The 15,286-nt window shown below is 36.5% G+C and overlaps 1 protein-coding gene across 9 annotated transcripts in view; it reads right to left on the reverse strand.

Annotated features, from left to right (window-relative positions):
• Positions 1-15,286, reverse strand: part of ROBO1 (roundabout guidance receptor 1) — a 1,287,230-nt gene that overhangs the window by 139,082 nt on the left and 1,132,862 nt on the right. For all 9 annotated transcript variants that reach the window (XM_061430941.1, XM_061431116.1, XM_061430862.1 and 6 more), the window contains one exon: positions 8,409-8,566. In XM_061430941.1, the coding sequence (XP_061286925.1) occupies positions 8,409-8,566 (158 nt within the window). The remainder of the gene's footprint in view (positions 1-8,408; positions 8,567-15,286) is intronic.

Raw genomic sequence — 15,286 nt, forward strand, 5'->3', positions numbered from 1 at the left:
GCATTAAGTGTTTAATGTCAATATCCCCTTCATCATCATCATTATCACTAGCATTAGCCTCCTCCTTGTCTCCATTAAGACACAATTGACAGGTATAAGTGTAACATAATGGAAAGAACATAGCTTATTCACTGAGTTTCAAAGGGGATTAAATGAGATAATATAAAATCTGTGCATGGCAGTGCTCAACATACAATAGCTACTGTTATTACTATAGTAGGGTAGTAAATTGTTGGTGTCCTTATAATAACCAATAATCAGGGACTTCCCTACAGCTCAGATGGTAAAGAATCTGCCTGCAATGCAGGAGACCTGGGTTCGATCCCTGAGTCAGGAAGATCCCCTGGACAAGGAAATGGCAACCCACTCCAGTATTCTTGCCTGGAGAATTCCTTGGACAGAAGAGCCTGGCAGGCTACAGTCCATGGGATGGCAAAGAGTCGGACATGACTGAGCAACTAACACACACACACACACACACACACACACACAAGTATTATTGCATCACTGATGCAGTGGACATGAACTTGGGCAAGCTTCGGGTGATAGTGAGGGACAGAGACGCTTGGTATGCTGCAGTCCATGGGCTGACAAAGAGTTGGACACGATTGCGATATTTAACAATAACTATTGTGGGGCTTTCCTGGTGGCTCAGCAGTAAAGAATTCACCTGCAATTCAGGCAACTCAGGTTGAATTTGTGGGTCAGGAAGATCCCCTGGAGGAGGAAATAGCAGCTCACACCAGTATTCTTGCCTGAGAAATCCCATGGACAGAGGTGCCTGGCAGGCTACAGTCCATGGGGTTGCAAAAGAGTGGCACATGACTTAGCAACTAAACAACAGGTACTACTGAATACCTTAAATCATTTAACTTATGAATACATTTGTTTTTATGCTTATAAGTGAATTAAATAAATTTTATTTATATCTTCTGTGAGAGATGGGCTATTTCCTTCTGACATTATGCCTGCCATACCTGTAGCTACCATCAAGAGAATGTTTATTTGTACAGAAACAATAAAAAGATATGGGAAGCATGCCACAGACATTGAACAATTGTGTGACTCTCCCAAAACTAGCATGATTTTAACATACTTATCTTTTTACTAAGGTAACAATATTAAAAGTACCCCAGGTCTACAAATTTAAAATAAATGGCACATTTTTAAATAAGCTTAATACCATTTCACAATATTTTGGCACTAGTAAGTTTCTATTCTCTTTTTACCAATGATGATTCACTCCGTTCAGAAGCTCAAAATCATGCTAACAACTTTTTCTTGGCCTTTTTGGGTCTACTTGTCAGCAACATAATTCTGTAATTGACAATCTTTACACACAGTTATGCCCTTTTGTAGTCTCGGAATTTATCTGCGGTATGTACTTTCAACTGTATTTATCTTTTTCTTTAATTCAAGGGCAATTTTAGTTTTTTTGCTTGAACACAGATTTTTTCCCTCAATATATGGTATTGTTTTCCCCAATCTTATTAATAACATTCTCAGTCTTCCACTCATACAAAATAATCTTGAGGGGCTTCCCTGCTGGATCAGTGATTAAGAATCCTCCTGCTAATGTAGGAGACATAAGTTTGATTCCTGATCCGAGAGGATCCCACATGCTGAGAAGCAACTAAGCCTGCACACCACAACTATTTAGCTTGTGCTCCACTCACTGCAACCACTGAAGTCTGTGCACCCTAGAGCCCACGCTTGGAAACAAGAGAAGCCACCGGAATGAGAGGTCTGCAAGCCACAACAATGAGTAGCCACCACTCACTGCAACTAGAGAAAAGCCCATGCAGCAATAAAGAACCAGCACAGCCAAAAAATAATGAATAATTTTTAAAAAATCTTGAATTTAACTACAATATTTCTAAAACATAGTGAAATAAAAGCAATATATCACTTTTTATAAAGTATATTTAAATGTTCCACAGCAAAAAAAAAAAAAAGTCTTAGGTACTCTAATTCATTTCTATGGGAAAAATTCATTTATTAATAATAATGGTTATGTCTAAGTTTCAGATATATGGAGTAAATCTATTTAATCCAGCCTTCCCTTCTATTTCTCATTCTCAATATAAATACTCAGGTTTGGGTGGGAGAATACAAGAAAGAAAGAACACTAGAGACAAAAACCATCTAATGCCTCTTTCAAATTATTCTAATAAATACATGCCAAAAAAGTTCTAAAAGATTCTCCTCTCAGGTAGGAAAATAAAATGCTTTTTATATATTCCTGGTTTATAATCATCACAGATCTACAATCTGGCTTGGAATACTGGTCAGGGTAAAAAGAAATGACTTAGAACACCAAAAAATGCAGGTGCAGTTACAATTCAATTACATATTTTCCTTTTTTGTAGGGTGTGGCTTTGTTCCTACAGCTGGGAGCGTTGTACTTTAAATTTTCAACAAAGAAAGCCACCACATTAAAGAACTCTAGAAATTCCTATAACCAAAACTGTAGCAATAATCATGCAATCTTCATATGCCTTTCATAAAGATAATATGTGCTTTAATCTCCTGTTTGTCTGTACTCAACACATTTGGCAAAGTACTTGGACAACAGAAATGAAAACAATCATTCAAGAACAAAGCTGAGGAAAGAAGAACCACAAAAAACTATCTAATAACCAACATCTCTTAAGAATTTACTTTGCATTTTTGAAAAAAAAAAAGAATTAGAATTAACATCAGGCATTATGTTTCTGTTTTAAGTTTTTGTTTTAATTACTCAATTTTAGTTTGCCTAAGGGAAGAAAATCCAACAAAAACAATTAAGATCTAAATAAGAGCAGTAATTTTGTATACAAACTGCTGATTTTTCATCATTTCCCTGCATGTATAAATGTGCTTTTTTACCTCCAGTGTTTTATCAGTTTAACAGTCATAATTTACACAAAACACACAGATGGTTTTAGAAACAGTAAAAGTTTCAAAATGTTACAACTTCCCGGCATATGGAACACTATCATGGATCATCATGTTGGCAGCATTTAAATTATTTTAAAATTATTTATACATTAACATCTTGGCATCGTTTCATAGTCATAGGTTATTTCAACATGAAAGTGTTTGATTCTTGATAGGAGATGCTTTTTATTCTGATTTTAAGCTAATGTGTGGAGGCATTGGTGCCCTTTATTTACAGGATAGCATCTTCTAGACAGTAAAATGTAAATGAAAATTCTATAATAAAGCACTCTGGCATAAACCACAACATTTCTTCTAGTTTAATATATAATTAATTTAATATATAAAAGGAAGTTCCAAGAATTTTTTAAAAAATAAAATTTACCGTAGCAGTTTTACACCTTTTTTGCCACAAAAAATGCATAGATACATATATATGCATACACACAAAACAAAACCTTTAAGATTAACTTAGACTTTCAAAATGTGATGCTACAACACCTTTATGTTTTAACTATTTTATTAGATACAATACAGAAAGAATTGGCTATACAATTTTAATGTGCCTGATTTCAACCTTTCCAATTTCCTTTGAACCAGTTCAGTGAGTTTTAATCCCACTATTAAATTGCAACTGCTATTGTTAAGATCATTAATGACCACCAAGTTGTCAATTCCAATGGTCAATCTCAATCCTTCCATTACCTGATCTACAGGCTGCAACAGACTCAGTCACTGCAACCTCCTTAAAGCACTATCTTCAGTTGACCACCCTTCTGGTTTTCTTCTTTTCTTACTGACTGACTGCTTACTTTCAGTCTCCATTGCTCTTTCTGCCTCTTTTCCCTGAGAGCTAAACACTGGATCTCTTTTCCTTTCTATGTATAATCACTCCCTTGGTGATTTCAGTCTCCTCTTATTTAAGTAATATGTACATGCTGATGATGCCCATATTCATTAAGATAGGCTAATGAGTCTCTGCTAAGAAATTCTCTGTGATTTACTACAACAAAAACTTATTTCTCCTTCTTTCTACATGACCACAGGGGAAGACAGGAGTGTAGGTGGAAAGTTCTGCTACACCTAACTCAGGCACCCAGGCTCTTTGGGTGTCCTGGAACATGTGTCTTCCTTGATTCAGTTCCGCTCAGTCGCGTCCGACTCTTTGCGACCCCATGAACTGCAGCACGCCAGGGCTCTCTGTCCATCACCAACTCCCGTAGTCAACCCAGACCCATGTCCTTGGTTGCCACATGGTAAAGAGAAAGTGCTGGAGGCTCACTCTCTAGTATTTAACATCTTTAATTTTCACTCTTAGCTCCTGAAGCTGAACCAGCCAAATGGGTTTGCCCCATAGCAAGGAAACTGAGAAGCGGAACCTTTCTTCTGCCCAGAAGGAGGGGAGGACTGCCTGGTAATGAGTACTTGTTTTGTCTACCACAACTCAAATTTTTCTCCAACCTCAACCTCAACTCTGATGTTCTGACTCATGTTTCCAACTGCCCATCTGATGTTTATACTTGGATATCCAATAAGAATTTCAAAATCACAATGTCTAAAATGGAGCTCCTGATACTTCCCATTTCAAATCTTCTCTTTCTACCATTAATGGCATCTTTGTCAATGGCATCTGGACCTTTTCAGTTACTCAGACCAATGGACTAAGATAACCTTTTCTTTTTCTCACAAGCCACATCCAATCTTTTAGCAAATTCTGTTGGCAATTGCTTCACAGCAGATCCAGAACATAACCTTTCCTCTTCAACTACCTCCTAAGAGAGATTACTGAAAAAGCTCCTACTGTTCTCAGCCATTACCATTCTTTACTGTGTACTCCAGAGAGTGGAGGACTCTTCTGAGAAATCTCTGATGCTTCACACCTTGTTCTGAGGGGAAGTGAAACTATTTACAAGGACTACAAGGTCCTAGATAGTCTGGTTAGATTTTTTTTTTTTCTTAATTTTCACTGGAGTACAGTTGCTTCACAATGTTATGTTCGTTTCTGCATACAGCACAGTGCACTCGTTACACACACACACACAGTCACTCTTTTTAAGACTCTTTTCCACATAGGCCATTGCAGAGCATAGAGTTCGCAGTGCTATATAGTGGGTCCATATTAGTTATCTATTTTATATACAGTAGGTGTATATGTCAACCCCAACCTCCCAGTTTCTCCCTCCCTGCCTTCTCTTACTCATAACCGTAAATTTTGTTTCTACATTTGTAACTCTATCTCTGTTTTGTAAATAAGTTCATTTGTACCTTTTTTTTTAGACCCCACATATAAATGATATTATATGATATTTGTCCATCTCTGTCTGACTTAATTTCACTCAGTATGACAATCTCCAGGTCCCTTTCCTGCCTCCTGAGAAACCTGGATGCAGGACAAGAAGCAATAGTTAGAACTAGACATGGAACAATGGACTGGCTCCAAATTGGGAAAGGAGCACGTCAAGGATGTATATTGTCACCCGGGTTATTTAACTTCTATGCAGAGGACATCATACAAAATGCCAGGCTGGATGAATCATAAGCTGGAATCAAGACTGCAGGGAGAAATATCAACAACCTCAGATATGAAGATGATACAACTTTAATGGCAGGAAGAAGTTCTTGTGGAAGGTGAAAAGACAAGAGTGAAAAAGCTGGCTTAAAACTCAACATTAAAAAACTAAGATCATGGCATCTGGTCCTATCACTTCATGGCAAATAGATGGGGAAAATGTGGAAATAGTGTTAGATTTCATTTTCTTGGGCTCCAAAATCAATGTGGAATGGTGACTGCAACTGAAAAATTAAAAGATACTTGTTACGTGGAAGAATAGCTATGACAAAGCTAGACAGTATATTAAAAAGCAGAGATATTACTTTGTTGACAAAGGTTCATATAGTTAAAGGTATGGTTTTTCCAGTAGCCACATATGGATATGAGAGTTGGACCATAAAGAAGGCTGAGTGCCAAAGAATTGATGCTTTTAAACTATAATGCTGGAGAAGACTCTTGAGAATCCCTTGGACAGCAAGGAGATCAAATCAGTCAGTTCTGAAGGAAATCAATCCTGAATATTCATTGGAAGGACTGATGCTGAAGCTGAAGCTCCAATACTTTGGCCACCTGATGTGAAGATCTGACTCAATGAAAAAACCCTGATGCTGGGAAAAATTGAGGGCAAGAGGAGAAGTGGGGGACAGAAGATGAGACGGTTGGATGGCAGCACTGACTCGATGGACATGAGTTTGAACAAACATAGGGAGATAGTGATTGACAGAGAAGCCTGGCATCCTGCAGTTCATGGGTCTCAAAGAGTCGGACATAACTGAGCTACTGAATGACAACAGCAACCATTTTGCTATTTCGTTCTTTTTTATGACTAGCTGCCATCCTTGATGCCATCTCCTACAAATCTCCCTTTGCTCATTCTGCTCCATCCACAATGACTATTCTGCATTTTGTTTTGAATGTTAGAGTTACATCCTGACTTAGGGTCTTTGAACTTAACTATTTTGTCTGAGCACTATCTCTTTATCCCTCCTTTAGTTTTTTTCACATCTTCATATAAAACATTTCTTGTCCTCTATTAATATTTAAAATTGAAATTCTACCCCAATCCTAATTAATCTGTCTACCACATCATTATTTTTATAGGACTTATTATAGTCTAATACACTACATCGTATGCTATCTATTATGGTTTTACCTGTATAATTAATCACAGAATATAGCTTCAGAAGGGCATTGCCAGATTTCTGTTAATGCTGCATCTCCAATGCTGAGAAATTTAGCATTAATTTGTATTAAACCCAAACAGGAGACAGCTGAGGAGGAGATAGATAATAATGATGTTAATGAGTTTGAATTATTAGGGAGGGAAATAGAAATTACAGGTAAGAGTCATCAAATGACTTAAAATATATTTTTAAAGGAAAAAATTACCTTAATTTTCCATAAGTCTAAAAGGAATCTGTTATCAATAACAAAAGGAGCATTTAGCCCTAAACTCTATTCCCCTGTGTTCTTGATTCTTTTTCCCCAAATCAGTGTTTCCGCATATGAGACATCAGAAGCCACTTTGCTATGTGGCTTTTCAGCATCTCATAAAAGTAGAGCTATGTCCTTCTCACACTAATTCCTAAAATTAAATCATTTGAGAAGCTCATGCTAATTCAGATCAGTGCAGGAAAAAAAAAATGTTTGTTTTACTTTAAGGTCTCTAAATCCTTGTCCACCACAACTCTCTCTCTCTTTATTTTTTTTTTCCGCCACTTAATTTTCATACTGATCTGCTAACTAGTGGTTTAGACACAGTACAAGCATTTATTAGGATTACGTGGTCCTATACGATTATTATAACTTTTTTCTTCAACATTAGCAAAGACCTTTGCTTTACACACACATTTTCCTGCGAAACTTTATATCTTGGTCCATAAATTCACAAGGAGATCAAACCAGTCAATCCAAAATGAAATCAATCCTGAGCATTCATTAAATGGCAGACGATGAAGCTGAAGCTCCAATGCTTTGGCCACCTGATGTGAAGAGCTGACTCATTAGAAAAGACCCTGATGCTGGGAAAGATTGAAGGCAGAAGGAGAAGTGGACAACAGAGGACAGAGGATGAGATGGTTGGATGGTATCGCTGACTCAATGGACATGAGTTTGAACAAGCTCCCAGAGATGGTGAAGAATAGGGAAGCCTTGTGCTGCAGTCAATGGGGTCACAAAGAATCGGCCATGACTGAGCGACTGAACAACAGCAACATCAACAACAACAAAAAAAACAGTAAAGGAGAATATTGTGCAGTCATAGAATCAACGAGAGTTCAGTTACTTAGGTACTTTGGTCAATTCCTTGTAAGACAGAAAAAGCAAAGAAGTCTCATAGAATTGCTGTTAACAAGAAAAAAAATGCATCATTACTTATTACAGATAGCTTACTTCTCTACTCACATCACAGTAGAAATTCAAAATCCAATAATCTGGTCACATTATTTTATTTTGCAATGAGGCCAATCCATCATAACCATCATTCAGAAAAAGATTTTACCTTTCAGAAATGACATCAAACTCTATAGAACACAAAAGCAATTTAAAAAGGAGAAAGATAAAAATTCTGAAGTGACTTAAGCTTCTTTCTGGAAATTATACTGTATTTCTGAATTCTATTTATAATATTTTGCTATAACATCTAGAAATGAGATATGACCAGAGTTACTAAAATAATTATGTCATACATAAAAGTGTTAACTCTCAGACAGTGAAATCATAGTTTTCTTTTACTGAGTAGCAAACTAAACAACATGTATATTCCTTTTGTTTTTATGTCAATACAGGGAGAATGAAAACATTTCTTTTAAAGAAGCATTGAAAATGAGAGCTGTTGCAGTCCTGTGTTTAAAAGAATCCACGTTTTTCTCTTTTTCTTTGTTGGAGATCCATACAGTTAGATTTATAAATGTTCCCCACTGCTGAATTAAATACTCACAGTTATTCTTTCATCTTTATCATCCAATGGAGAGCCATCTTTCTTCCATGAAATGGTGGGCTCAGGATGGCCTCGTGGGGGCTGGCATTCCATCACTGCAGGCTCTCCCACGGCCACCATGACATCGGAAGGGTTTTGTCTGAAGTCATCCCGTAGTACTGTAGGAACAAGATTAAATCATTACACTCAATGGTGATATATACAGCTCTTATCTCTGAACTTCACAAAGGAGATATTTATTATAGTAAACAACTACTAACAGCTATCTCAATACATCCTGGAAAATCTATATCTACTTACAGACGTATGCAGTTTAATAATGATATCTGGCCTTACACACACAATGGGGATAATTTGATATTCTTCATAGGCCAGTGGGCAAGTGTTTTCTGCTGCCTGGTGCCCTGACAGCATCTGGCTTATCTCTTCTTTGCATTTTTTCTCTGACTACTGCCCACATTTTCTCATCCATATACTAATGAATATAATTGAATCCTCCTTTTACTTACATGACACATTGGGGTGATGCTTTCTATTATTAAATGAATACATATACATGCAAGCAAAAATATTAAAGTAAAATATACTTCCAACATGGATTTGATTGAGGTATTTTAAAGATATTTCAAACTAGTGTATTAGAGTATCTAATCACTACAATTTAAATATGCCCATTATAAAAACTTTAGACATATTTGCAAAATTACTAAATTAAAAATACTGTGTGTGTTTCCATTATCACTGAGTGAGGGGCAATGTTAAAAGGCAGCAAGGATGACACTGGCATTGCTACCAACAATGTCATTTTGTATATTCTGTATTTGTCAGTTTTTGTGGATTTGGTAGGGGGTACATATTAATAATAGAAGAAAACAACAAAAGCAGAAAGACTACAGATCTCTTAAGGAAAATCTGAAACATCAAGGGAGCATTCCACCCAAAGGCACAATAAATGATAAAAATGGCAGAGACCTAGTAGATGCTGAAGGGGTCAAGAAGAGATGGCAAGAATACATGGAAGAAGTATACAAAAAAGATCTTAATGAACCAGATTACTATGGTGGTGTGGTTAGTCACCCAGAGCCAGACATTCTGGAGTGAGAAGTCAAGTGAGCCTTAAGAAGTACTGCTGTTAATAAAGGTACTGAATGTGATCAAATTCCAGCAGAGCTATTCAAATCCCGAAAGGATGATGCCATCAAGGTTTTGCATTCATTATGTCAGCAAATCTGGAAGAAACAGCAGTGGCCACAGGACTGGAAAAGGTCAATTCTCATCCCAGTTCCCAAGAAGGGTAGTACTGAAGAATGTGCTAACCATTGGACAATCACACTCATCTACCATGCTAGTAAGGTCATACTTAAAATCTTGCATGTTAGGCTTCAGCATTATGTGAACCAAGAACTTCCAGATGTCCAACCTGGGTGTAAAAAAGGAAAAGGAACTAGAGATCAAATTGCCAACATTCACTGGATTATAGAGAAAGCAAGAGAAATTCAGAAAAACATCTATCTCTGTTTTATTGACTACGCTAAAGCCTTTGACTGTGTGGATCATGACAAACTAGAGAGATGGGAATACCTGTCTCCTGAGAAACCTTGTATGCGGGGCAAGAAGCAACAGTTAGAACCCTGTATGGAACAATTGATTGGTTCAAGATGGAGAAAAGAGTACGGGGCTGTCTGTTGTCACCAAGTTTGTTTAACCTATATGCTGAGCCCATCATGAGAAATGCTGGGCTGGATGAGTTACAAGTTGGAATCAAGATAGGCAGGAGAAAAATCAACAACCTCAGATATGCAGATTATACCACTCTAATGGCAGAAAGCAAAGAGGAACTAAAGAGTCTAAACAAGAGGAATTAAAGATGAGGGTGAAGGAAGAGAGTGAAAGAGCAGGCTTAAGACTAAATATTAAAAAACTAAGATCATGGCATCTGGCCTCATTGCTAATGCTAAGTCACTTCAGTCATGTCCGACTCTGTGCGACCCCATAGACAGCATCGTACCAGGCTCCTCCGTCCCTGGGATTCTCCAGGCAAGAACAATGGAGTGGGTTGCCATTTCCTCCTCCAATGCATGAAAGTGCAAAGTCAAAAAGAAGTCGCTCAGTCGTGTCAGACTCTTAGTGACCCCATGGACTGCAGCCTACCAGGCTCCTCCGTCCATGGGATTTTCCAGGCAAGAGTACTGGAGTGGGGTGCCATTGCCTTCTGGCCCCATTACTGCATGGCAAATAGAAGGGGAAAAGGTGGAAGTAGTGACAAATTTCCTCTTCTTGGGCTCCAAGATCACTGTGGATGGTGACTGCAGAAGACAATTGCTTCTTGGTAGGAAAGCGATGACAAACCTAGACTGTGTTAAAAAGCAGACACATTACTCTGCCGACAAAGGTCTGCATTGTCAAGGCTATGGTCTTCCCAGTGGTCATGAACGGTTGTGAGAGTTGGACTGTAAAGAAGCTAGAACACCAAAGAATCGATGCTTTCGAACTGTGGAGCTGGAGAAGACTCCTGAAAGTCCTTTGGACAGCAAGGAGATCAAACCAATCAATCTTAAGGAAGATCAACCCTGAATACTCACTGGAAGGACTGATACTGAAGCTGAAGTTCCAGTATTTTGGTCATCTGATGTGAACAGATGACTCTTTGGAAAAAGTCCCTGACACTGGGAAAGATTGAGGGCATAAGGAGAGAAGAGAGCATCAGAAGATGAGATGGCTGGAAGGCATCTCTGATGCAATGAACATGAACTTGGACAAACTCTAGGAGATGATGAGGGACAGGGAGGCCTGGCATGCTGCAGTCCACGGGGCCACAAAGTCGGACATGACTGGGTGACTAAACAACAACAGCAACATATTATTTTATTTAATTCTCAAACCTGCACAGAATGAGAGATATTATTAACATCATTTATATTACTAAAGATAGTTTTTAGAAGAGGAAACTGTTCATACTATAAGCTCAAATGGATATTAATATAATACTAACAAACTCTGAAACAGCATTATTCAGTTTGCAATTATTGGAATAAAATGTGGAAATTAAACATGTATTTGAAAGAGAGTTAATATAGTATAACTGTCCTCATTATCTTGCTAACATCAAGAAATCCTAATTTTTTGGCATTAGTCTGAAATCACAGCTCTGCTGCTTACAGGGTAGATAATCTCAAACACATTACTTAACACTTCGTTTCCATATTTACAAAGCAGGCATGCAGATGCCCTCTTCAATGATAAGTCCAAAAATGTTAGCTACCTTTCTCCCATTTTTCCCCCAGTGTATAATAAGGTGACTAATTTTAGTAGTTTAACCTGATACTCAAAATGTTCATTAGTATGTTAACTGCATAGATTTGAAGTGATAAATATTATTTATCCTTAAAAATGTATTGAATTAAATATTTGATACTACAATTCTGTACTAGAATGAATGTCTTTCCATTTCAATGGCATTTTAAAATATTTTCATGGATGAAGTACTACAATGAAAAAAAACCTATGATTTCAAAAGTCACCCTTAAATTTTGGTTTCAAGCCTCAAATAAGCTTAGAGGCTTACAAAATCCTAATACTTGACTCTTGCAGTTCTCTACTTTTCCTTCCTTGATGCCAGCTAACTGTGTGCATACAGCTGAGTAAGCCATAATATTCACTCAAACAAAACCATTATTTTCATCTATATATTAAGAAAACCTGGGCACAGTAGAACAATATTAACACTTGGAAAATAACACTTTAAGAAGGAGACCTGTGTCTCCATCTTTGGAAAGACGAGTAAAAGGAAAAAGGAAATATGATCACACCACACTGTTGTAAGTCTAACTTCAGTAGACACAATATTTATTAATTGTAATAAAATATCTATTGCATAGACACAAAGATAAACCATGTTGAGCTGAAACTTGCAGCTACTGTTAGCACATTATAAATGAACAGAGTACAAAGACTTCCACCATTGATGAACTTATATTACTATTATGTGTAAAGATGTGCCACAAATAAAATGTAAGGTTTATTAAAAAAGCAAATGAATTGACCTTAACAAACAGTATGTGCTTTTGCTGGATCACATTATTAAATCGAAGATAACACTTCTGAAAATATTTAAAACTCTTGATACATGCAAAAGTAACATAATTTTCAAATAAAAATAAATAGTTTGTACAACTTTTCTGCTTGGTAAGCTAAAAACCAATTTAGTAACACTATATCTTATTTACAAATTGAGATCATATCTCAAATAAACCAATGAATAACAAAATGTCTTTCAAAAATATCAAAGATCTAAGTCAGATAAATCAAGTTTTTTTTTCCATTTACTACGTTATTTGGGTTTTTATAGTATATAATGAAAAGCTAACAAAATATAATCCATTAAAGATCGTTGCTTAGATAATGCTCATGTAATTATTTTTGCAGCTGTAAAACATAAAACTCCAGCATTGCCTATGGCTACAGCCAACACTACATAAAGTTATGAAATTAAGTTTTTTTCTCTCTTCTATAAAAGCAACTTTTCTTCTTACTTGCCATGAACATTTCCTTTTGAGGGGGAAAAAAGTACATGTCACATTATAAAATTATATGAACTTTTAGTTAAATTATCCAATTTTCTTAATTAATGTGTGTATTTAAGTGATTAAAATAAAAACTGAATTCAAATGATTGGCAATATCTTGGCAGAAAAACCAATCATATCCATGAGTAAAATCAAAACTAGATATTTTTAAAAAATCACCTTTTATTCTCTAACTTCTCTAGTGATTGAAGTATATATTTTCAAATGTTTTTTGACTTGAATAGTACGAAATTTTAAAATATGGAACTAACTTTTGAAAATAAGATTTAATATCAATTTAAATATTAAAAGAGAGCAAATAGCATATATAATAGATTCAAGTAGATATCACTTAAAAAACTGTTAAATCCCAGTTCCATCTAGTATTATATTTCTTCCATATTTATCTAATTGTTTTATGTTTACAGGTTGGTACATGCCATTTGGCTCAACTCCTTTTCATTTTCCTTCATTCAATTAAATTGGAAAACAAACAAACAAACATATGCTTCACTGAATCTTTGACTCTCGGGAAACTTTTTGGTCTAAAAAGAGTGATCATTTAAATTATTCTTTAAACCAAAATAAAACAAAACATATAATCATTTTGTTTTTGAAAAGCCATACATCACATATCAATAGCCCTAGATATGCAGATGACACCACCCTTATGGCAGAAAGTGAAGAAGAACCAAAGAGCCTCTTGATGAAAGTGAAAGAGGAGAGTGAAAAAGCTGGCTTAAAACTCAACATTCAGAAAACTAAGATCATGGCATCTGGTCCCATCACTTCATGGGAAATAGATGGGGAAACAGTGGAAACAGTGTCAGACTTTATTTTGGGGGGCTCCAAAATCACTGCAGATGGCGACTGCAGCCATGAAATTAAAAGACACTCCTTGGAAGGAATGTTACAACCAACCTAGACAGCACATTAAAAAGCAGAGACATTACTTTGCCAACAAAGGTCCATCTAGTCAAGGCTATGGTTTTTCCAGTAGTCATGTATGGATGTGAGAGTTGGACTATAAAGAAAGCTGAGTGCCCGAGAATTGATGCTTTTGAACTGTGGTATTTGAAGAAGACTCCTGAGAGTCCCATGGACTGCAAGGAGATCCAACCAGTCCATCCTAAAGGAGATCAGCCCTGGGTGTTAATTGGAAGGACTGATGTTGAGGCTAAAACTCTAATACTTTGGCTACCTGATGCAAAGAGCTGACTCACTGGAAAAGACCCTGATGCTGGGAAAAGATTGAAGGCAAGGGGAGAAGGGAACGACAGAGGATGAGATGGTTGGATGGCATCATCGACTCGATGGACATGGGTTTGGGTGGACTCCGGGAGTTGGTGATGGGTAGGGAGGCCAGGTATGCTGTGGTTCATGGGGTTGCAAAGAGTCGGACACGACTGAGTGACTGAACCGAACTGAACTGAACTGCACATCAATTGTAATGCAGTTCTCAGATTAACTGAATATGTTTTCAGAAAAGGATTCTAAAATTCAGTGGTGATTTGGCAACCTATTTGGCTAATACTGAAAAGACATGTGGCAAAATGAAAAAATAAAGTCAAATAGAAACTTTAAGTATCATGGAGATTTTAATATTTGCAACACACACATTGTGGGAAATCTTAGAACTGAATGAAGCATAAAATAACAGAAAGGGCAGTGGTCTTTGATAACATGTAATTCATATCGCAATTAGAGGCAACTGAGTCCCAACTTTGTCACTAGCCTGTGTTATTTGTCAGGAAGAGACCAAAACAGAACATTTGCATCCTGATTTTCAAGGCAGTTCTCTTTTTAAAATGTTGTACTTGTCACCATTTTACTGTAAAATGAAATTTTCCTGTCTAATCTATTTGCAGCAAATCCACTTCATTATTACAAAAGGTTTGATTTACCAGTGATTGTATATCAGTGCACTGCAGTCTCATGACTACCCGATTTTGTTGAGGTTCAAATGCTCCTAAAATTAATTTTGTTTCCTAATCATGTGGTGAACAGCTGTGAACTGTAATACTCTGGTTACATGAATCTCAGAATCTTGGTGTAGTTAGGGGACTAAGAGATGTGGAATCCAAACTTCTTCTTTTAGAAATTAATCATCTAAGCCTCCTCAGGAGGAAAGAAGCTCATCACATAAATAATAATAATAATGATAATGTTAGCAGTATAATAATAATGTTAGCAATGAGTGACATTTATTGGACACTTACTATATAAGGAACCATGCCAGGTATCCACTTATTTAATCCTCATACCAAAGCTATCAAAAAGTGACCTTATTAGTTTTGTTTTATGAATAAGGAAT

The sequence above is a fragment of the Bos javanicus genome, chromosome 1 (assembly GCF_032452875.1).
Source record: "Bos javanicus breed banteng chromosome 1, ARS-OSU_banteng_1.0, whole genome shotgun sequence".
Classification (NCBI taxonomy): Eukaryota; Metazoa; Chordata; class Mammalia; order Artiodactyla; family Bovidae; genus Bos; species Bos javanicus.